This window comes from Carassius carassius, unplaced genomic scaffold, assembly GCF_963082965.1.
Source record: "Carassius carassius unplaced genomic scaffold, fCarCar2.1 SCAFFOLD_74, whole genome shotgun sequence".
Classification (NCBI taxonomy): domain Eukaryota; kingdom Metazoa; phylum Chordata; class Actinopteri; order Cypriniformes; family Cyprinidae; genus Carassius; species Carassius carassius.
Window position 1 is genome coordinate 286950 of NW_026775070.1, and position 25171 is coordinate 312120.

Genomic DNA, 25171 nt, shown 5'->3' on the forward strand with positions numbered 1-25171 from the left:
TTCTCCTTGCAAAAGTACGAAAAAGAGAGAGGCTTTGACTCAGAAACAGTGATCCAGCCTCAGTTTGGACTCAGTTTAGAGCATCACAATGAAGCCCATTAAGAGCAGCGCTGGAGAAAACTTTTTCAACATAAATGTGCTTATTTAAAAGATATTTGTGTGTTTAAATTAGATTGTAATGTATAAAATTGTTTGAAAAATATTGTGTTTGAAATGAATCACACAATATCGTGATTGTGGGGTATGTATGTGTTTTTAGATGCTGCTCTTCCACAGACATTCATGCTGGCAGTCAAGGCTGTGAGGCAGTCGGGGGACAAAGCCTTTTAAATTCCTTGACTCGAATTCAAAGCCAATCCAGAAATGTAATTCAAGCCTGAATTAAGGAAAATAGAAAAACAAAAATTCATACAAAATTGCATTCTGACTGCTGTCACTAAATGTAAATGAGGTTTCTATTGTCCTCTTGATTAAAGCGCTGCTCGGTGCAGAGAGACGCATGCGCAGTGCAGCCGAGGTTCAGATGCGGTTCGGCTGATGTAACCCGAATGAGTCCAGAAGCAGCTTCACACGGTCCTGTAGGACAAGCGAAGCTCTGCGTCGCTTCTGTCTGTGAGGAATAGCGATGGAGGGATGATCGGCACCGGCCCGGTGTTTGATGATGAACCGGAGCGATGGAGCGGCGGCGGCCGAGCGGTGAGGACCGATCACGGCTTTATTCACATGAATCCGCTCATCAGCGTCACAAACACGGGCCTTCGTTTCATTGCACCAGTCTTGTGTATATGTGCTGATGCAACTCATTAGACAACGGGACTAATATTCGTGTTTCTGCTGAGGGTTTTCATCCAGAGATCACTGCGTGGCTGCAGATGCACCTGATTCAATCTGAGAAGGACCTGCACTGTTTTTACATCAGACATGACCCACTCATCAAATAGTGTTAACTGTAGCCTATATTTTCCATCTTCATCTCATAAGCAGTGCACCTGATCAGAGATGCTGCATCTTTCAATCACGTCCTACGATTTTTGCATTCTCATCTGCTTCAGGAAAAACTCCATTATTGGCTTCCAGAATGGAGTAAAATACAGACAGACGGATCGCAGCAGCCAGGGCCGGCTCTAGGTTATTTGGTGCCCAAGGCGAGAGAGCCCCCCACCCACCACCGGAAAAATAAACTCCACAGTTATAAATTTTTTTATTTTAAATGTTCACACAACAACTCTTTAAAAGCAACAACCTGAAGAATACAGTAGAAATTAATAGAGAAGCATTAAGATCTCACCTCAAGGAAAAGCAGTTATAGTGTTTTCATTTTATTACGTGTTTTCATTTACCCCGTCATTTAAAGCCCTAAAACGATGCTGTCAGATGTTTTCGCGCCACTCCCGGTTGCTGAGCAGCTGAGTTTGACAGCTGCCTGTCAGAGTGACTCAGTCGTTTTTTAGGATTGTAAATCTAGTAAAAGAAATGGAAAAATACAAGCAGTGTGTGGACAGTGCACAGTAAATGTGTACAGCGTGTGCGCAGCTTTCATAATACGATACATACATTTAATTAACTTTTTTTTTTATTCTGCAATTTTGCGCCCCGTCCAGCAGATGGCGCCCCAGGCAGCCACCTGTGTCGCCTGTCGGCAAAGCCTGCCCTGGCAGCAGCCTCTCATGTTCACTGCCAGGGAAATAATAAATATGATGGTAGAAATCTGCATTCATTTAGCCTATTAATGGAAATGGAAGTTTGCTAGATTTATGACGTTATTATTGAAGATGTTTATGTGAGGCTCCTGCTGCTTCTTTACTGAGCTCCCAGTTCTGTTTCACTGAAGGATCGGCTTTGTTTCAGATGATTCAGACCCAATACATCTGTGATGACCCGGGAGTACCGGGAAAATTTCCGGTGGACTGGCGGCTGATTTGGCCCGCTGCCCAGTTTTTTTTTTTTTTTTTACATTATTATTTAAATGCTTATCTTATATTATTGTCTGACCTATGTGATCATTGCCATGCGTGATATTAGGTAATAGATCGATGATAAATCATGCATCAGCTAGTCTTGACTGATTCTCTCGTCTAGTAACGGTTTCGAACGGAGTAATCAATAATGCGCGGGACTCGAGGAAGGAGAGCGGGATGTAGCAAGATTACTGACATGTTCAGGGCTTCAAGTGCAGGTCAGATTCATCTGCAAAGGCTTCTGTATTTTTGTCTTTCTCAATTTAGTAAACCACTTGCAAATATTTGCCTATCAGTAGCATCTCATTGTTTTCCACAGTCAGAATACTGGATGTTAAAGGACAAAATTTATATCATTATTAGCCTGCTGTAAAGTAGCGTTAATAAATTTAGCAGACAGAAGTTCACAACAATTTATAGTTAAAGGAGGGAGTTAGAGCAGACCCTAAACAATATGGTGCCCTAGGCAAGAATGTAGCTGGGGCCCCTTGCATCAGAGCCAGTTCCACCACCGATCATTCACAGCGAAACTGTATAGCTTTATGACATAAAACAAATTACATATGACATAAGATTTTCGCACAATACATAAATAAAAAGACATTAACTTAGTTTGCTTATTAAACAAGAGAACTTCATCGTCCAAAGCCAGCAACAATACTAACATTTAAATCTTAATTTCTTAATTTCAGACATTCTTAAATTTAGGGATGCACTAATCGTAACTTTTGCAGAATCCAATACTAATTTTGAATGAATTTAATATAAGCAAAAGACAAGAAACAATGAACATATGAGTGGATGAAGAATATGGTTAGTTGCTTTATTAGCCTAAATTTTGATCTAAATTAGACTGTATAATTTATAAATTAATAAAACATAACAAACAGCAGATGGGCTGAATGAAAATGTAAATTAACTCTCTGTCAGCAGGTGGCACTTAAGCAACAGCTGTGATGCACTTTCCTTGATTACCGCTGTAAACACTAAATACATTATACAGAGGCAGGATGATAGAAAGATGGCATCTGAACTGTTTCTTAAAGGGGTCATCTAAAAATAACATTGTTCTGTGTAATTGGTGTAATGAAATGTGTTTATGTGGTTTAAGGTTCAAAAAACATTATTTCCACATACTGTACAATATTGTTTCTTCTTCGCTTTTCTGAAATGCAATGATTTTTACAAAGCTCATCATTCTGAAAAGTGAGGTGTGCTGTGATTGGCCAGCTATCCAGTGCATTGTGATTGGCTGAATGCATCGACCATGTAACGGAAATGTTACACCCCTTACCATACTGTGATGCTGTTTGTCCCGGCATGATGAGACAAAACCAATAAAACCAATTACAAATGAGACATTTGTTGCATCCAGTGGGGAAATAATTACTGATTATAATGACTTATACTCTGAGAAACAACTAACAACAAGCTCTACTCTACACTGCTCAAAACTCGTGTTTGAATCATCAGTGGCAAATCCTTTACATATGTAAACGTTCAAACAGACTGTGAGTCAGACTGTCCTTTCAAATATGGAACTGTCCCACTTTATAGAAACAGACACCGGTTTCACGAGTTCACCTTGCAGATTAAGTAAGTCAAGTCAAGTCACCTTTATTTATATAGCGCTTTAAACAAAATACATTGTGTCAAAGCAACTGAACAACATTCATTAGGAAAACAGTGTCAATAATGAAAAAATGATAGTTAAAGGCAGTTCATCATTGGATTCAGTTATGTCATCTCTGTTCAGTTAAATAGTGTCTGTGCATTTATTTGCAATCAAGTCAACGATATCGCTGTAGATGAAGTGTCCCCAACTAAGCAAGCCAGAGGCGACAGCGGCAAGGAACCGAAACTCCATCGGTGACAGAATGGAGAAAAAAACCTTGGGAGAAACCAGGCTCAGTTGGGGACCAGTTCTCCTCTGACCAGACGAAACCAGTAGTTCAATTCCAGGCTGCAGCAAAGTCAGATTGTGCAGAAGAATCATCTGTTTCCTGTGGTCTTGTCCTGGTGGTCGTCTGAGACAAGGTCTTTACAGGGGATCTGTATCTGGGGCTCTAGTTGTCCTGGTCTCCGCTGTCTTTCAGGGATGTAGAGGTCCTTTCTAGGTGCTGATCCACCATCTGGTCTGGATACGTACTGGATCCGGGTGACTGCAGTGACCCTCTGATCTGGACACAGACTGGATCTGGTGGCCACGGTGACCTCGGAACAAGAGAGAAACAGACTAATATTAGCGTAGATGCCATTCTTCTAATGATGTAGCAAGTACATAGGGTGTTATGGGAAGTGTTCCCGGTTCCGGTTTACCTAATTAATGCAGCCTAAAAATCCTTTAACGGATTTGGATAATAAAAGCATATTAGTATGTTATGTGTATGCCAGGTTAAAGAGATGGGTCTTTAATCTAGATTTAAACTGCAAGAGTGTGTCTGCCTCCCGAACAATGTTAGGTAGGTTATTCCAGAGTTTAGGTGCCAAATAGGAAAAGGATCTGCCGCCCGCAGTTGATTTTGATATTCTTTTTTGATATTTTCAGGGATGCTGAAAGACTAGAGAGAATGAAGGTAAGGCTGTTATGATTATATATAGTGGTTCTCTCTCGAGGTCGTTGTATCGAGGGTGTGGTTAATGATGGTGAATTGGCTGCGTTGATTATCTGTGCGTGCTGCTCCCGAAATTTGTTAATAAAACATCATGTTGTAGGCTACTCTCACAGTCTGGAACAGTGCTTTAAATACAACTTAACCACTGATTTTTAGTTGAGTGCTCTTTTGAAAGATGAAAGAAAGTATTTTCACTCTCACAACAATTCACACAGCGTCTCCACAACAGAGAGAATAAAATTTACACATTCTTTCTTTGCGCAAACATTTGGGGCGTTGTTATGCAAATCTGCCCACATAGTGACGTAGACATGTGGGGGCGTGTTTAAATGAGCCATTTTAAGGGGGCGTGGCAGAGTCTTAACTTTGATAAAGAATATCTCTTTGGATTTGAGACTTTAGTCTTTGCAACTTTACAGATCTTCTTCATGCACCAAGAGCTTGTAACACTCCAAAATAGAAAGCAAAACTTGAAATCGCATCAAAAGCATTTAAAGACAGTCAGTTGTTCAGTCTAGTAGTTGTTCAGTCATGAGAATGACTGATGAAACCAGAAAGGGTTGTTTTGTAACAAACATTTTGTTTGTAATCTAAATCTTAAATTTGACTGTTTAGTTTTTAGTGTTTTAATAAACATGTATAGAGATAAAAGAAAAAATTTAAATATTGTGGATAAATATTTACTGAAGTATCCACTATTTTGTAGAGGGGTAAAAAGGTGATTTTTCACCTGAGATTCAGTGCCAAATTACAGGGATGTAAAAACGACTTCAGAAAGATGTCAGCATCAAGGCAAGGCAAGTTTATTTACATAGAACATTTTTTACACAATGGTAATTCAAAGTGCTTCCCTTACGAAGTTTATTAAAGTGTGCTATTAGCATACTTCTTTTAAACTAAAAATAGGAAAGTATGCTTTTAGTTTACTTTTTATATACTTCTCAAAAATGGGCTTTATGTACTTCGCAAAAATATACTTAAAATGACATTTATGTATACTTATACGTACAAAAATTCTAAATATATTTGAGCTATGCTCCTAGAATCTGTTTTCATTATTATATGGTAGAGGGCGCTAGTACACATCTTCTGCACAGAATTAAAAAAAAACACAAGTGAAGAAAAAAAAATAAACACCAGATACTAACACATGCAACATGGACATATGACATAAAACAGCATCAAAACTATAACTTTATGGAATAAAATGTCGACCGATGAAGAGGTAATAATACAGTCAAGCTTTGGGGTGTTGATCGACTCCTACGTTTTGATTATCATTCTGAATCCAATTTATAGTCTTTTTTTTTGTTCAAAATGTTATATGTTTTTTTATTAAACACATTTTTTTATTAAACACATTTTTAAAAAATGCATGAAGCTAGAATAAAATGTTTTTGTTTACAAGCAGATACTCTGTTCTTTCTTTGGATGTTTTGTATGTTCAGATATTCATACAAAATATATACACATTAAAACCTAAATATGTACAGTACATGGTGGTATACTTAAAGTATAATGTAAACATCACTTAAAGAAAACTTGCAGTATAAAACTACTAAACTAGTAGTTTACTGAGACTATACTTCAAAGTGTACAACGTATATAATTAGTAAACTATCAGTATACCTATAAGTTCACTTTTAGTATAATTGCAGTACAAACTACAAACATAGAGGTAAACTAGTTGTGTACTCAAAGTTTGCTACTGTTATACTTAAAGTATACTTAAAAGTATACTTTTATATACTAGAAAGTGGGCCAATTTAGTCCCAAGGAGTATTGAAACAGTACACTTAAAAGTATACTACTAGAATACTGATATTTGTATACTTGCTACATAAAGTATGCTTAAAAATATACTTGAACTTTAAGTATATTTAGTAAAATAAACTTGAACTACTTTTTCGTAAGGGTTTACATAAAATAAAGTAAAAAATAATAAAAAATAATAAAACAATCACAAAAATAAAACCAATAAAATACAGTGCAATTCATAAAATACAATGCAATCAGTTCGGACATTGCACAGTGCTCATTCCATAAATGCACAGCTAAATGGATGAGTTTTGAGCCTAGATTTAAATGTGACTAGTGTTTTAGCACATCTGATCTCTTCTGGAAGCTGACTCCAACTGCGGGCAGCATAGTAACTAAAGGAGGACTCCCCTTGTTTTGTGTGAACCCTTGGTATTTCTAACCGACTCGATCCTAATGATCTGAGTGCTCTGTTAGGTTTATATTCAGTGAACATATCTGCTATTTATTTCAGTCCTAGGTCATTTAGTGATTTATAAATGAGTAAAAGTACTTTATAATCAATCCTAAATGTAATGTGTGATATGCTCAGATTTTCTGGTTCTAGTCAGAATCCTGGCAGCAGTGTTCTGGATGAGCTGCAGCTGTCTAATGGTCTTTTTGGGAAGGCAGGTGAGGAGCCCATTACAATAGTCCACCCTGCTGGTGATAAAGGCATGAACAAGTTTCTCCAAGTCTTGGCTGGAAACAAAACATCTAATTCTTGCAATGTTTTTTAAATGATAGTATGCTGATTTAGTTACTGCTTTGACATGACTACTGAAACTAAGGTCTGTCTCCAGAATCACACCAAGATTCCTGACTTGATTTTTAGTTGTTTGACCCCTAGAGTCAAGGTTTGCATTCACCTTGAACACTTCATCTTTGTTTCCAAATGCAATGACTTCAGTTTTTTCCTTGTTTAACTGAAGAAAGTTCTGGCACATCCAACTATTAATTTCATCAATAAATTGGCAGAGGGAGTCAATGGGGCTGTAGTCATTTGGAGATAAGGCTAGGTAAATCTGGGTATCATCAGCATAGCTGTGATAGGCAATTTGGTTCTTTCTCATTATTTGACTTAGGGGAAGCATATACAGGCTAAACAAGAGCGGTGCAAGAATTGACCCTTGTGGTACTCCGCATGTCATGGACGTCCACTTAGACTTATGCTCTCCTAGACTCACATAATAGCCTCTCCCTTCTAAGTATGACCTGAACCATTTGAGAACCATCCCAGAAAGCCCGACCGAGTTTTCCAGTCTCTCTAGTAGTATGTTATGATCGACAGTGTCAAACGCAGCACTGAGATCTAGCAATACCACCACCGATATTTTGCCAGAGTCACAATTTAAGTGAATATCATTTATTATCTTAATGAGTGCTGTCTCTGTGCTGTGATGAGGTCGAAAACCAGATTGAAAATTGTCCAGGTATCCATTTGAGTTTAAGTATTTGTTCAGCTGATGAAAAACTACCTTTTCTATAATCTTGCCAATAAAAGGAAGATTAGATATTGGTCTAAAATTGCTCAAAATGGTGTTATCAAGATTGCTCTTTTTCAGGAGGGGCGTAACAACTGCAGTTTTCAGGGAGTTTGGAAATGTCCCAGAAAGAAGTGAGGCGTTCACCACTTCTAAGAGATCTGCTTCTAAACAGTTAAGCACACTTTTGAAAAAAGATGTGGGAAGAGTGTCAAGACAGCAGGTTGACTATTTTAGGTGCTGCACTATGTCTTACAAAAGTTTTCTATCAATTGCTTCAAAAATAGACATACACAGCAAATTATTTAGTTTTGAAATCCTAGTGTTGGGGACTTTTAGAGTAAAGTGTTAAAGTTGTGGTGTTGAATTTTAAAGGATTAACACTAGCTAGTATAAACAGCCCCCTCTGGGGGTGTAAATACGCAGACTTACCTTTATTAACACTGTTGAGTGTTAATAGTCACATCCTGGACATTTGCTCGTGTGCGTGCGCCTGTCCCATCTGTAATATTTCTCACAGACACCATATACTTTGCTCACGACGCGGCTCGTATGAGGACGGAATACGCCAAAATAAAGTGTAAAATCTTACTCATAAAATGGGTTTTGTAATATCATATCGTTTTATAATGACATTTATTTTCTGTGTGTGCATAAACTTTTCTCAACGACATTTCCTTTCACTCACGATGCGGAACAGACGAGGATGTCATTTATTTTCTATAAGGGGATTCTGAAAGTAGGTGTTTTTATCTCATTTAAAATATGTATTTAATAACATTATATTGATTTATAGCGATATTTATGTTCTGTTCTCTCCAAAACTTTTTCTCAAGCGAGATATTTTCTTTCACTCACGATGGGGAGACGATGGTGAATTTGGTTTTATCAAAGGAAAACACCATAAGTAAGTGTTTTACCTCGTTTACATGTATTTTATAAGATGATTTTACTTTATGATGATATTGTGCGCGCCTAAACGAGCCTAACCGTTCCTCACAGATCTGAACTGCTGTGCAGCGCAGACCCTGGTGCAGACGCAGGTTAACTTAGAAACAGGAAAGACCAGAAGTAAGCATTTATGGTTTTACCTCATTTAAAATATCTATTTTATAACATCATATTGATTCATAGCGACATTAATATGCGCTCCTACACTTTCCTCAGAGAGATATTTTCTTTCACTCGAAGCGGAGCAGACGGGGAAGTTTGTTTTAACAAGGAAAACACAGAAAGAAAGTGTTTTACTTCATTTACTATATGTTTTTCATAAAACAATATTATGTAATAATGATATTTGTATGCTGTGCATGCCTAGACGATCTGAAACGTTTCTCACAGATTAAATTTGATGTCAAATCAAACCACTGTAAATGGCCCAAATCTAAAATAGCAATATCATTCATGTTAATTGTTTCTAGCATGTCTCTTGACCAAATTTTTTTATTATACTAAGCATTAATTTAACGAGTTTTCATTAAATATTCAATATTATTTTTGATAAACGGATGTGAAATTATTGCCCCCCCCCCCCCCCCCCCCAAATTTAACAGGAGTACTTTTGTGATGCTGCAAGTCGGAGTGGATTTTTTTGCTTAGCTGGAAACTGCAGAAACCACGTCGTCTTATCCAGAAAAAAAGAAAGAGACTACTTTCTCCAAGGGGCCCAAACGCCACTGGCATAGACTTTGTTCAGTGATTAGTAACATACATTCAACCAGGGCTGTCCTTAGGGGGGTGCAACTGATGTGGTCGCACCGGACTCCACACTTGAGGGGTAAACGGACTGAATGAGCCCCCTACCCCACCCCGGGAACTCTTCCTGTGGATGCTGTGGTTTAAGCAGATAAATGTAAGCACTATAAACCTGATTAAATTGAGAATACATATGGACAAAGTAAGTTTTCAAAGTAAGTTCAAGTAAGACATTTTGGTGCAGGGAAAAAGAGTTACAATGTTTCAGGTAAAATAAATAAGTTTAAACATGCATTGTTTTGTGGATTAATTAATCTCTCTCTCTCTCTCTCTCTATATATATAATGATTTTGTTGAGTTTAAAACACTTATTACAGTGTTGTTATTTAACTCTAATAGTGTTACATTTTAACACCACAATAGTGTTGACAATATCAAATACACTGGGGTTGTGTGATTAATCACCATAAAGTGTTACATTTGTATTCTTATGAATGTATTCTTATGAATGAAAATTTCTCAACACCTTGAGTGTTAAATGATACACTAACGCAGTGTTTGAATAATAAACACTTTCGTTAGTGTTGTTTAAACACTAGCAAAGATGGACCTCTATGTTCACCTGGAAAGAGACAATTTTAACACCCATGGTGACAAATCTCACAACATATTTTTGCTGTGTAGTATCTTTTTGATATTGGCCGAATCTGTCTGACCTCTGCATTACTTGAGGATGTGCTAATCACCTTCCTGATATTGATGATCTTCTCAGAAAAGAAGGATGCAAACTCATTGCATTTGCTGTCTGAGAGCATTTCACTGGGAATCTGACTTGGGGGGGTTTGTCAGTCTCTCAACAGTGGCAAAAAGAGTACGAGTGTTATTTAAGTTACTGTTTATAAGGTTTGAGAAGAAATTCTGTCTAGCTGTGGCTAGTTTCACATTAAAAGCATGAAGGCTGTCTTTATAGATGCTATAGTAAATTTCAAGTTTTGTCTTCCGCCACATCCGCTCGGCTTTTCTGCATTGTCTTTCATAGTCTGAACTGAATTTAAAAAGGTGATTCGATTTTTGAAAGGTTACATAAATGTGGCATGCATAAATTTACTTCAGTTTATATCCAAATGGGGTGTTAATAATTTAATCTTTTTGTGGTTGCAATGTGGGCTGGTTACCGCCTGCTCCTGCAAACATTCTAATATTGTATATAATTTTTTCTAAGGATGCTCCAATCAGGATTTTTGGAGTGATGATGTTGAACACATACACAGTGCCTTGTTTACACTCGGGTCCAGTAGCGCCATATATATGTGTTCTACGACATTACGGTGGATCTGGGTCAGTTCCAGCACTGCCACACACTTGCATCATGGTACTGTCGTACACAATAATGATTATAATTATGATTATAACTAAATAAACATAGGAATCGATCAATATTAAATCATAATACACTCTGGACTAAACAGCAGCCACTGGCTTACACTGGTCACATTAACGGATGTGTCTAAACAACTTTATTTAAAGTTTTAAGCATGCAAAGATAAAATAATACACCTAGTTACGTGAGATGAAATTATCAACTGCACAAACCTCTGCCATTACTTGAAGTAACATCCAGATAGACACACCCACAGCAGGTTATTATTTGTCGATTGACAAGCTCAAATCTGATTGGCTAAAGAGTACGAGTGTCCCACGTGTGGGAGGAGCTCACTGCCAGGAAAGTCTCATAAATACACAGACAAATCCAGGCTAATTAACTGTCCAACGTCGCTGTTGGACAGTGTTTTCTCTACTTCCTGTTGGCCTTCTGTAGCAAATCTTAGCTCCGTGTAGATGTTTTTATTTTTTATTTTTTCTCTATAATCTTTATCTTACTATCACTCTCTGTTTTTTAAAGTGGTAAAATATAACTTAATTCACACCATATTTCTGATATTATCGATCAATCTTATCAGATTAACTTTGATCGTTCACTTTTATTTTATATCCGTGAGTGCAGTACACCTGCAAAGCGTTAGCACTCGTTAGCTTGTCATTAGCGTTTTCATTCGAACCTATCGCTGTTTTCTTTTCTCCTCTCCCTTGCTCCAGTTTTCACAAGTTCATCAAACAACCGCAGTAAGAATATTTAATCAAGCACGGTGAGTAATGGCTTCTCCCGTCATTGTTACTTGCACCTCTTGCCACATCTACAGTTTATCTATCTCTGTCGCTGATGAGGGATTCACATGTGATAAATGCAGGGAAATAGTTAGGCTGACAGAGAAGATTTCAGAATTAGAGACACGCATCCAAACTTTAATTGAGGACAGTAAGAATGTTAGGGCTCTAGATACGGCTTTGGATGCGTCTAGCTCAGGGATTCCTGTACATTGTTCGGTTCCGGAAACAGAGCCCCTGCAGCAGGGCAACTGGGTGACGGTGAGGCAGCGTAGTCGTGGGTCAAAACACCGCTCTTCTGTTCCGATCAAAACATTAAACAGGTTCTCCCCACTCAGTGATGCACCCACTGAGAAACCTGATGAAAGTGCTCTAGTTATTGGTGATTCTATTGTACGGAACGTGAATATAGAGACACCAGCCACCATAGTCAAATGTTTACCGGGAGCCAGAGCGCCTGACATCTTGGCAAATTTAAAAGTGCTGGCTAATGCTAAACGTAAATACAGTAAGATTGCTATTCATGCCGGCGCTAATGATGTTCGACTTCGCCAGTCGGAGATCACTAAAAATAACATTAAAGAGGTGTGTGAACTTGCAAGCACGATGTCAGACACTGTAATATGCTCTGGTCCCCTCCCTGCTTACCGTGGTGATGAGATGCATAGCAGATTGTCATCACTCAATGGCTGGATGTCTAAGTGGTGCCCACAGAATAACATAGGTTTCATAGACAATTGGACGAGCTTTTGGGGCAGACCTGACCTGTTTAAAAGAGATGGTCTTCATCCCTCCTGGGGTGGCGCCACTCTTCTCTCTAGAAATATGGCAAATAGTCTTAGGGTGTACTCACACTAGCCAGTTTGAACCGTGCCCGAGTGCGTTTGACCACCAAAGCGCGGTTCGTTTGACTAGTGTGAGTGCTCCGTACCGTGCCCCGGGCGCGGCTCGATTGGCCGGCCCTGGCCCGCTTGGAAGAGGTGGGCCAGAGCACGGTTCAGTTGGACTCGGGCGCGGTTCGCATGCAGTGTGAGCGCTAACCGTGCTGGAGCACGGAACAGGACGCGTGGCGTGGGACAATCGTACTCGGGGCCCGGTTCATGGCAACCGTGCCTAGTGTGAGTACACCCTTAGTGTTTATACTTGACTAACTGGGGCCCAGGTCAGGAAGCAGACAGACTGGCTAAACCGACCGTCTGCTAGCCGCCTCCCGTCACAGAGGTCAGTTAATTCTCAGCACATAGAGACTCTTTCACCTAGATATCACACTATAGAGACTGTGTCTGTTCCCCGAACTAGAAAAAACAAAAAACGTCCAAAACAATTTAAGATTAACAATTTAATTGAGGTTCAACAAATAAAAAACAGAAGCAATATGGATAAACAAATGATAAAGCTTGGCTTATTGAATATCAGATCCCTTTCTACGAAAACACTTTTTGTAAATAATATGATCACTGATCATAATCTAATTGTGCTCTGTTTGACAGAAACCTGGCTAAAACCTGATGATTACATTATTTTAAATGAGTCCACCCCCCAAGATCACTGTTATAAACATGATCCGCGTCTAAAAGGCAAAGGTGGAGGTGTTGCTTCAATTTATAACAACGTTTTCAGGATTTCTCAGAGGGCAGGCTTCAAGTATAACTCGTTTGAAGTAATGGTGCTTCATATAACATTATCCAGAGAAACAAATGTTAATGATAAATCCCCTGTTATGTTTGTACTGGCTACTGTATACAGGCCACCAGGGCACCATACAGACTTTATTAAAGAGTTTGGTGATTTTACATCCGAGTTAGTTCTGGCTGCAGATAAAGTTCTAATAGTTGGTGATTTTAATATCCATGTTGATAATGAAAACGATGCATTGGGATCAGCATTTATAGACATTCTGAACTCTATTGGGGTTAGACAACACGTTTCAGGACCTACTCATTGTCGAAATCATACTCTAGATTTAATACTGTAACATGGAATTGATGTTGATGGTGTTGAAATTATTCAGCCAAGTGATGATATCTCAGATCATTATTTAGTTCTGTGCAAACTTCATATAGCCAAAATTGTAAATTCTACTTCTTGTTACAAGTATGGAAGAACCATCACTTCTAACACAAAAGACTGCTTTTTAAGTTATCTTCCTGATGTAACCAAATTCCTTAGCATATCCAAAACCTCAGAACAACTTGATGATGTAACAGAAACTATGGACTCTCTCTTTTCTAGCACTTTAAATAAAGTTGCTCCTTTACGCTTAAGGAAGGTTAAGGAAAACAGTTTGACACCATGGTATAATGAGCATACTCGCACCCTAAAGAGAGCAGCCCGAAAAATGGAGCGCAGCTGGAGGAAAACAAAACTAGAGGTATTTCGTATTGCTTGGCGGGAAAGTAACATATCCTACAGAAAAGTATTAAAAACTGCTAGATCCGATTACTTTTCTTCTCTTTTAGAAGAAAACAAACATAACCCCAGGTATTTATTCAATACAGTGGCTAAATTAACGAAAAATAAAGCCTCAACAAGTGTTGACATTACCCAACACCACAGCAGTAATGACTTTATGAACTACTTTACTTCTAAAATCGATACTATTAGAGATAAAATTGCAACCATTCAGCCGTCAGCTACAGTATCACATCAGACAGTGCACTATAGACCCCCTGAGGAACAGTTCCACTCATTCTCTACCATAGGAGAGGAAGAATTGTATAAACTTGTTAAATCATCTAAACCAACAACATGTATGTTAGACCCTATACCATCTAAGCTCCTAAAAGAGGTGCTTCCAGAAGTCATAGATCCTCTTCTGACTATTATTAATTCCTCATTGTCATTAGGATATGTCCCCAAAACCTTCAAACTGGCTGTTATTAAGCCTCTCATCAAAAAACCACAACTTGACCCCAAAGAACTAGTTAATTATAGACCAATCTCGAATCTCCCTTTTTTTGTCCAAGATACTAGAAAAGGTGGTATCCACACAATTATATTCCTTCTTAGAGAAAAATGGTATATGTGAGGATTTCCAGTCAGGATTTAGACCGTATCATAGTACTGAGACTGCTCTCCTTAGAGTTACAAATGATCTGCTCTTATCATCTGATCGTGGGTGTATCTCTCTATTAGTTTTATTGGATCTTAGTGCTGCGTTTGACACAATTGACCACAACATTCTTTTGCATAGACTTGAACACTTTGTTGGCATCAGTGGAAGTGCATTAGCATGGTTTAAATCGTACTTATATGACCGCCATCAGTTCGTAGCAGTGAATGAAGATGTATCCTATCGATCACAAGTGCAGTATGGAGTACCTCAAGGCTCAGTACTAGGGTCACTACTCTTCACGCTTTATATGTTACCCTTGGGAGATATCATCAGGAAACATGGTGTTAGCTTTCACTGTTATGCTGATGATACTCAGCTCTATATTTCTTCGCAGCCCGGTGAAACACACCAATTTGAAAAACTAATGGATTGCATATAAAAAATATGCCGATTATAAAAAATATATTGTCGATATAAAAAACTGGATGTCGAGTAATTTCTTACTGCTAAATTACGAAAAAACAGAGGTGTTAATTATAGGACCTAAAAGCTCCGCTTGTAATAACCTAGAACACTGTCTAAGACTTGATGGTTGCTCTGTCAATTCTTCGTCATCAGTTAGGAACCTAGGTGTGCTATTTGATCGCAATCTTTCCTTAGAAAGCCACGTTTCTAGCATTTGTAAAACTGCATTTTTCCATCTCAAAAATATATCTAAATTACGGCCTATGCTCTCAATGTCAAATGCAGAAATGTTAATCCATGCATTTATGACCTCAAGGTTAGATTATTGTAATGCTTTATTGGGTGGTTGTTCTGCACGTTTAGTAAACAAACTACAGCTAGTCCAAAATGCAGCAGCAAGAGTTCTAACCAGAACCAGGAAGTATGACCATATTAGCCCGGTCCTGTCAACACTGCACTGGCTCCCTATCAAGCATCGCATAGATTTTAAAATACTGCTTATTACTTATAAAGCCCTGAATGGTTTAGCACCTCAGTATTTGAATGAGCTCCTTGTACATTATAATCCTCTACGTCCGCTACGTTCTCAAAACTCAGGCAATTTGATAATACCTAGAATATCAAAATCAACTGCGGGTTGCAGATCCTTTTCCTATTTGGCGCCTAAACTCTGGAATAACCTACCTAACATTGTTCGGGAGGCAGACACACTCTTGCAGTTTAAATCTAGATTAAAGACCCATCTCTTTAACCTGGCATACACATAACATACTAATATGCTTTCAGTGTTGGGGAGTAACTAGTTACATGTAACGGCGTTACGTAATTTAATTACAAAATTATTGTAACTGTAATTAGTTACAGTTACTACAAAAAAATGAGTAATTAAATTACAGTTACTTATGAAATTTTTAACGATTACAAAGGGGATTACATTTGAATATTTACACGCATCCACATACAGATTTAACTGATTTCTTTCCCAAATTGCACTGACTATTCTGAGACATACCGCCCTAATAATTTCCGGGATGCGGAAACACAGTCTGGTTCGTAGAATCCAGTCATAAAAACGGAATGCCTAACGCGGACGGAATATGCCACATTTTGGATGACTAAATCAAAAGTAGGTCAGTACACTTGAATCAAAACATGACATGGACTAGTGTCTGTGAATATTAAGCCCCAAAAATGCAATATATGACTTCCACATTCTGCGTGTCTGTGGAAATCAGGCGCGGACTGGACACCGGGAGAACCGGGACAATTCCCGGTGGCCTGGCAGCCGATTTTGCCCCACTATTTAATATCATTATTGTATAATTGCCTGCCGAATGTAGTAAAGCGATCATTTGCGAATCCGCAATTTGATAATTAAATCTCTAATAAATCATGAATTGTTAGTCATGACTCGCGCGCTCTCCGCGCCTCCGCAAAACGGTTTGGATCAGACTCAGAGTAATCAATGCGAGAGAGAGAGAGAGAGAGAGAGAGAGAGAGAGAGAGCGAGAGGGGAGAGAGAGAGAGAGGGAGAGAGACTATGGAAGCGTACAGCTGGAGCAGAGAAGCAGAACTCCTGTTCAGGGTTTCAGGTCAGTTTCATCTGTAAAGATGCTTTTTTGTCTTTGTTTTATTTAATCAAGCAGCAGCACGTTGCTCATCAGTCATCACTCAAAATACTATATAAGGGACATAATTATTATCTGTTGTAATGTTACAGTAGTAATTTAGCTGAAAAAAATTCAGATTTTTTTATAGGTTTAGGGGGAGCTACGACAGACAACAACACAACCCTTACGAAAATTAACATTTTAATATTTAACTATAAATCCAGAGAAAATGGTTACTATTGTTTAACTGTGGTAACCAAAAATGTAAAATTATTTTACAAATGTATTTATTTAAAAATAAATACAAATCCATTTGCATTTTTCTATAAAGATATTGTAGTATTGTAGAGTATTGTATTGTAATTGTGTATTGTTGGGGAAGTCGTGGCCTAATGGTTAGAGAGTCGGACTCCCAATCGAAAGGTTGTGAGTTCGAGTCTCGGGCCGGCAGGAATTGTGGGTGGGGGGAGTGCATGTACAGTTCTCTCTCCACCCTCAATACACGACTTAGGTGCCCTTGAGCAAGGCATCGACCCCCCAACTGCTCCCTGGGCGCCGCAGCATAAATGGCTGCCCACTGCTCTGGGTGTGTGCTCACAGTGTGTGTTCACTGCTCTGTGTGTGTGCATTTCGGATGGGTTAAATGCAGAGCACAAATTCTGAGTATGGGTTACCATACTTGGCTGAATGTCACTTCACTTCACACTTCACTATTGTAAAGTATAGTTTTGTTCAATCTTGAGTATTAAAGTCATGAGAGAGATGCATAACAGGGCAAAATAAAGAGACTGAAGAGAAAAATGGAAGTGAAGGTGCAGTTCAGGAGAGAACTTTTAATTTTTTTACATGTCCCCAAATTAAAGATTTAAACCTTTTTTTATGTCAGGTCCATACAAAAAAATAGTTTTGTCCATGAATTTGTTTGTATGAGTTTGAATTTTCCAGTCTGAATGTTTTTCCCAGTCCGCCCCTCTTGTAAATTAATGGCAAAGACATGGTTTCATTTACTACACATAGGCCTACTGAAGCTCGCACTGTTTTCAACCTCTGCTGCCTCAATATAGGAGTACACGAGCACATAAACATAATTTCTAGAACTGCTCTGTGTCACTTCATGTGCATTTTACTTATTTTGAGAAAACTATCATCATATACAAAGAGACAGCAGTTTAAAAAAAACACCAATGTTTAGGATTTTATTACACAGAATACGTCACATGCTCATTAGATAACTGTATTTAAGTTGATGTATATGCTTTTATTTATTATTCTTTAATTTTCACAAATTTACAAAAGTAATCAAAAAGTACTCAAAAGTAATTAGTTACATTACTTTAATAAAGTAATTGAAAAAGTTACACTACTATTACATTTTAAACAGGGTAACTTGTAATCTGTAACCTATTACATTTCCAAAGTAACCTTCCCAACACTGTATGCTTTTAATATCCAAATCCGTTAAAGGATTTTAAGGCTGCATTAATTAGGTAAACCGGAACCGGAAACACTTCCCATAACACCAGATGTACTTGCTACATCATTAGAAGAATGGCATCTACGCTAATATTTGTCTGTTTCTCTCTTATTCCGAGGTCACCGTGGCCACCAGATCCAGTCTGTGTCCAGATCAGAGGGTCACTGCAGTCACCCGGATCCAGTACGTATCCAGACCAGATGCTGGATCAGCACCTAGAAAGGACCTCTACATCCCTGAAAGACAGCGGAGACCAGGACAACTAGAGCCCCAGATACAGATCCCCTGTAAAGACCTTGTCTCAGAGGAGCACCAGGACAAGACCACAGGAAACAGATGATTCTTCTGCACAATCTGACTTTGCTGCAGCCTGGAATTGAACTACTGGTTTCATCTGGTCAGAGGAGAACTGGCCCCCCAACTGAGCCTGGTTTCTCCCAAGGTTTTTTCTCCATTCTGTCACCGATGGAGTTTCGGTTCCTTGCCGCTGTCGCCTCTGGCTTGCTTAGTTGGGGACACTTCATCTACAGCGATATCGTTGACTTGATTGCAAATAAATGCACAGACACTATTTAACTGAACAGAGATGACATCACTGAATTCAATGATGAACTGCCTTTAACTATCATTTTGCATTATTGACACTGTTTTCCTAATGAATGTTGTTCAGTCGCTTTGACGCAATGTATTTTGTTTAAAGCGCTATATAAATAAAGGTGACTTGACTTTGACTACTGCAGCAAGCCTAGTGTTTCTTTGCAGCACGATGCGTTTCCTTATTTGTCCACCCGAGATCCCCATCCTGATGTGGACCTCTACCTCATTTTACTTTCCATTAGCTAAAGTTTGAATTACCATTTTGTACGAAATGTGCTACATAAATAAAACTTGCCTTGCCTAAAGTACAATGACAAAAGCACTTCAGTAATGTGTTTATGAACATAGGATTCATGGATTCCTGCTCTGTTTTTTCAGGGATTTTGTTGTGGATGGAGAGGGAAATGTGTGCAGAACTGCGGGTTACGTGACAGGTAAAACACACACACACTCACTCACTCACACAAATACACACACACAAATGCAAAAACACACATTTTTCTTTGTGACTTAAATGTCTAAATATTGTTTTGGATCACTGATTTCATAGTGAATATATATGTGTGTGTATATGTTTAACAAGCATTTGTATGTTTGTAGACTGTCTGAATGAAGACACTGATAAAGTTCCTCTTCAAACGCACCCGCTGAGAGAATTTGAACAGGTAAGATCTTCAGTCTATGTCTGCAGTGGTTCAGCTAATCTCATGTAAAATTAGATCAAATGAAACTGTTTCCATCATTGATTTAAAACACATCTATCTGTTTCCAAACGGCCGCTGGAGTCCGTTTCAGAGGAAGGAAGCGCTCTGGACAGATGAGATCCACAGCTGCTCTTTAGCGCCATCATGTGCTGTTTGCTGTATTGCGTGTGACGTCACACATGATTGTAAACCTTGATTTTGTGTTGTTAATTGCAGTCTTCTCTGAGTGTGAGCTGCTCTGATTCAGAGAAACAACTTATGATTAGACATCCTGTGAGTTTGTGTGTGTTATGTTTTCTTAATGTCAGTTCTCATGGTCTGTTCTCCTGTTTTATTGTGCTCACTGAAACATTTAACATTTACAATAAATTCATTATTGGGATATCACACACACACACACACACACACACACAAATGTTATAAACCAGAGCTGAGCTGATGCAGCAGGATTTAGACAGCCGCTCACATTTAGACATCAGATGTGTAAACAGATCAGTGTTGTTAAATGTGTGGTAAAGACTGTGTGTTGATGGTAAACGCTGTCGGCAGCTGCACAGGTTTAGCTGATAGTTGGATGATGATCGTCCAGCTGCTGGCCGTCGAAGCGTTTGACCAATATTACACCCTAACAATGAGAAATACTTTGTACGAGTCACTAGTTTCTTTCTGATGATGAACTCTGAGCTCATTTTTGAGGAAAACACTTTGATACGCCAAACAACAGCAAGTAGTGAGTGTAAGAGAGCGAAACTAACTGACTGATTAAATGCTTGAAATGTTGTCTATGGTTTCCAAAATTAATAATAATCAGAGATGTTTCTCGAGCAGTAAATCATCATATTATTCTGATTTCTGAAGATCATGTGACACTGAAGACTGGAGGAATGATGCTGAAAATACAGCTGTGCATCACAGAAATACATTACACTTTAACACAGATTCACACAGAAAACAGCTGTTTTAAACTGTAATAATATTTCACAAATTTTTCTGTATTATTGACCATATAAATGAAACTTCTTTTACAAACGTTATACAATCTTAACTATTCCAAACATTTATCCTGTAGTGTATTTGGTCGTCGCAGTATAACAGTGATGCCAGTTGAAATTGGTAGAAGAGGCAAAGATGAAGCTCAGAAATGAGAGAGTTTTGAGTGTAATGTTTTGATCTCGAATCGCATTAGTGTGATTCCTGAGTCTTCTTCATCATCATCATCAGTATTATTCTGTGGTGAGGGGAATGAAGGTGTGTCTGACCACTAGTGTATTTATAGATGTTGTTCTCAGGGCCGTGAAGCACACAGGGATGTCAGTGTAGAGTTCAGAGTGAGTTAGGTAACTCATCCAGCGATCAGACGGACGGCTGCTGTGGGACTCAGGACGGGCTTCAGCGGTTTATCTGAGCCGAGTCTGGAATCAACACATGTGAAGCTGGGACACTCCTCACGGACAGTTATTATTAGGAAGTCAGTTTCTTAGTGAGAAGCGGTCGTCCGATGGACCGAGTCCAGACGTTCACGGTCATGTGACCTCACCTCATCTCTGCCCGTTCTCTCCGTGTGACCGCAGCCTGTCCTCTGATTGGCTCGTCTCTGGGCTCTCACGGATTCCTGGGATTTCTTCCAGAGTAAAAACAGCTCTGCTGTCTGTATCTCCGTCCTAAAACTCATCATGGAGTCAAGCGGCCCCGGGCCCTTATAGCGGCCCCTCATTCTCTGTGTGTGTTTGAGTGTGAAGATGGCGTGTAAATATGATCAAGTGGATAAGGATCCTTCATGTTTGCTTATATAGTGTTGTAGTTGTGTGATGTGTGCGAGCGGCGTGATCTTCACACACGCACACACACACACACACACACACTCACGCCGGACATGTCTAACACTTACCGAACTCTCTCGCAGCACCTCAGTGATCTGAAGAAGGAGAACTTCAGCCTCAAGCTGCGCATCTACTTCCTGGAGGAGCGGATCCAGCAGAAGTTTGAGGACAGCAGCGATGAGATCTACAGGACGGTGAGACACTTTCAGATCTGCTTTATTTACAAGCAAAAGAAACAGTAATAATGATTAAAATGATACAAATAAATATCATTTAATTTGTATATGACCTTTCTCCATTAAAAAAAAGAATGTATACATTTCCTTTAAAGAAATCGTAGCGCTGGAGTTCTCGTAACAGTCGGGACAGATCCGCAGGTCGTGTGAGAGAGAGTAGATTTTACTGCCACAGAAAACCTGTGTTTGTTGATCCTGAACATTTTTTTAATTTGATGTATCCTAGATTTTTGTTTGCTGATTTGGTAATGCTAATTTTGTTGAAATCATAAGAATTACTTGTAATTGTTTTAGAAGCACCAAAGGACCCATCATTAATGGCCTTGTGTGCCGTCTTTATTCTGAGTTAGTTAGGCGTGTTGCTATGTTTAGATTTTTTTTTTGTTTAGTTTTTTTGAAGAAGAAAGAAAATCACAAAAAACAATGCCAAAAATGCTGGAAATAATAAAATAATTGTTTACATTTTCTTCATTGAACCATTTAAAAACCCAGCCAAACATGCTGCAGTATTCTGAAATACAGGCTTATATACATGAACGTGTGTGTATATGATAGTAAATGATTTGAGGCTATATCAATCTGAATTTATTTTGAATTCCAGCGCAGAAATCCATTTGTTCCGCTGTAACTCTTTTCAGTTTATTTGTTTTAATCACTTCACGTCTGAAGTGTTCATGGGCAGAGTGAGCGTGATTTTACGATTATGACGCATCACTGATCAGATTTCTGCTGCAACGACAAACCACTGTTACTGATGCTCACATATCTTTTTCTTCAGATGTTTTCTTAAAAGTTCATGAAATAGCTTGTATCACTCAAGAATTTATATACAGAAGTCCTAGAAACCTTTCTGAATGTTCAGTACAGAAGGCAATATTGCTGCTCGTGTGTGTGTCGCAGCAGGTAAACACTCGACAGCTGTTCACTTCACTTGTGCTTTAGTTTCAGCGCTGCATTCCAGCCCACTAAAAATAACCTGTGGGATGCCTGAACCGCCTGTTAAAGGGCACTGATTAATCCCACACACCACACACAAACACACACACACTCACTCTCTCTCACACGCACACACACACTCACACTTTCGCACACTCACACACACTCTCAATCTCTCTCTCTCTCTCTCTCTCTCTCTCTCACACACACACACACACACACATACACACACACACACACACACAAGTAAAGTCAAGTCACCTTTATTTATATAGTGCTTTTAACAAAACAGACTGTGACAAAGCAACTGAACAGCATTAAATAGGAAAAATTGTCAATAATGCAAAATGATAGTTAAAGGCAGTTCATCATTGGATTCAGTGATGTCATCTCTGTTCAGTTAAATAGTGTCTGTGCATTTATTTGCAATCAAGTCAACGATATCGCTGTAGATGAAGTGTCCCCAACTAAGCAAGCCAGAGGCGACAGCGGCAAGGAACCGAAACTCCATCGGTGACAGAATGGAGAAAAAAACCTTGGGAGAAACCAGGCTCAGTTGGGGGGCCAGTTCTCCTCTGACCAGACGAAACCAGTAGTTCAATTCCAGACTGCAGCAAAGTCAGATTGTGCAGAAGAATCATCTGTTTCCTGTGGTCTTGTCCTGGTGCTCCTCTGAGACAAGGTCTTTACAGGGGATCTGTATCTGGGGCTCTAGTTGTCCTGGTCTCCGCTGTCTTTCAGGGATGTAGAGGTCCTTTCTAGGTGCTGATCCAGCATCTGGTCTGGATACGTACTGGATCCGGGTGACTGCAGTGACCCTCTGATCTGGACACAGACTGGATCTGGTGGCCACGGTGACCTCGGAACAAGAGAGAAACAGACAAATATTAGCGTAGATGCCATTCTTCTAATGATGTAGCAAGTACATAGGGTGTTATGGGAAGTGTTCCCGGTTCCGGTTTACCTAATTAATGCAGCCTAAAAATCCTTTAACGGATTTGGATAATAAAAGCATATTAGTATGTTATGTGTAAGCCAGGTTAAAGAGATGGGTCTTTAATCTAGATTTAAACTGCAAGAGTGTGTCTGCCTCCCGAACAATGTTAGGTAGGTTATTCCAGAGTTTAGGCGCCAAATAGGAAAAGGATCTGCCGCCCGCAGTTGATTTTGATATTCTAGGTATTATCAAATTGCCTGAGTTTTGAGAACGTAGCGGACGTAGAGGATTATAATGTAAAAGGAGCTCATTCAAATACTGAGGTGCTAAACCATTCAGGGCTTTATAAGTAATAAGCAATATTTTAAAATCTATTCGATGCTTGATAGGGAGCCAGTGCAGTGTTGACAGGACCGGGCTAATATGGTCATACTTCCTGGGCATACTTTAACACTCACACTCTCTCCCTCAGACACACTCTCTCTCTCTCTCTCTCTCTCTCACACACACACACACACACACACACACACACACACACATACACACATTTACTTAACTAAATGGGAACATTCCATAGGTGTAGTGTTTTTTATACTGTACAAACCGTATCCTACACCTAAACATACAGGAAACTTTCTGCATTTGTACAATTATTTTTTTTTTATTTTAATACCAGTTTTAAAATTAATAATAAATACCACACACACACACACACCCTTTTTCTCTCTCTCTCTCTCACTCTCACACACACACACTGCTGACATGAAGAACTGGTGTGAACAGACACATTTACAGATGTTTGGTTTGTTCCAGAACATCGAGCTGAAGGTGGAGGTGGAGAGTCTGAAACAGGAGCTGCAGGAAAAACAGCAACTACTGGATAAAGCTCTGTAAGTACATGTGTCTGTCTCTTATCAGTCTACATTCATCCTCCTCCTGTCTCTGTGGATGAGTGAGAGCGCTAGAGAGAGATGGGTGCGACCAGTTTAATAGCTGGTTATCTGATCTTATGATCCTCTTTCCCGTTTAAAACAGATAAACCCTTACAGACATGGTGGCGTGAGCCATTCTGAGGCACAGCACAAATATGACACGTGTGTGTGTGTGTGTGTGTGTGAGAGAGAGAGAGAGAGAGCACTGTGTGTGTAAGAGAGATGTATGTATATTTGGATGTACAGTATATTATATCTATTTTTGTTTTGCTTGTTTTTATTCTACTATGTACAATGCAAGATGCACAAGATGTACCTCATGTATGTCATGCCAATAAAGAAATATGAATTGAATCAAGAGTTGTGCGTGAGAGAGATGAGTGTGTGTGTGAAAGAGGGAGGTGTGTATTTTTTTTTTATACGCACTTAGCAGACACTTTTATCCAAAGCGACTTACAGTGCATTCAGGCTAACATTTTTTACCTAACGTGTTCCCTGGGAATCGAACCCACAACCTTGCACTGCAAATGCAATGCTCTACCACTTGAGCCACAGGAACACTTATGTGTGAGAGAGAGGTGTGTGTGTGTGTGTGAGAGAGAGAGAGAGAGAGAGAGAGAGAGAGAGAGAGAGAGAGAGAGAGAGAGAGAGAGAGAGAGAGAGAGAGAGAGAGAGAGAGAGAGAAAGTGA

At 39.1% G+C, this 25171-nt stretch overlaps 1 protein-coding gene across 1 annotated transcript in view; it reads left to right on the top strand.

Annotated features, from left to right (window-relative positions):
* Positions 1 to 477: 477 nt before the first annotated feature.
* LOC132134582 (myomegalin-like) overlaps positions 478 to 25171 on the top strand; it is a gene marked incomplete at its 3' end in the record, with an annotated part of 40457 nt that continues 15763 nt past the window's right edge. The window contains exons 1-5 of the mRNA XM_059547116.1: positions 478 to 696; positions 19295 to 19350; positions 19517 to 19581; positions 21524 to 21634; positions 24363 to 24439. Of these exons, the coding sequence (XP_059403099.1) occupies positions 659 to 696; positions 19295 to 19350; positions 19517 to 19581; positions 21524 to 21634; positions 24363 to 24439 (347 nt within the window). The remainder of the gene's footprint in view (positions 697 to 19294; positions 19351 to 19516; positions 19582 to 21523; positions 21635 to 24362; positions 24440 to 25171) is intronic.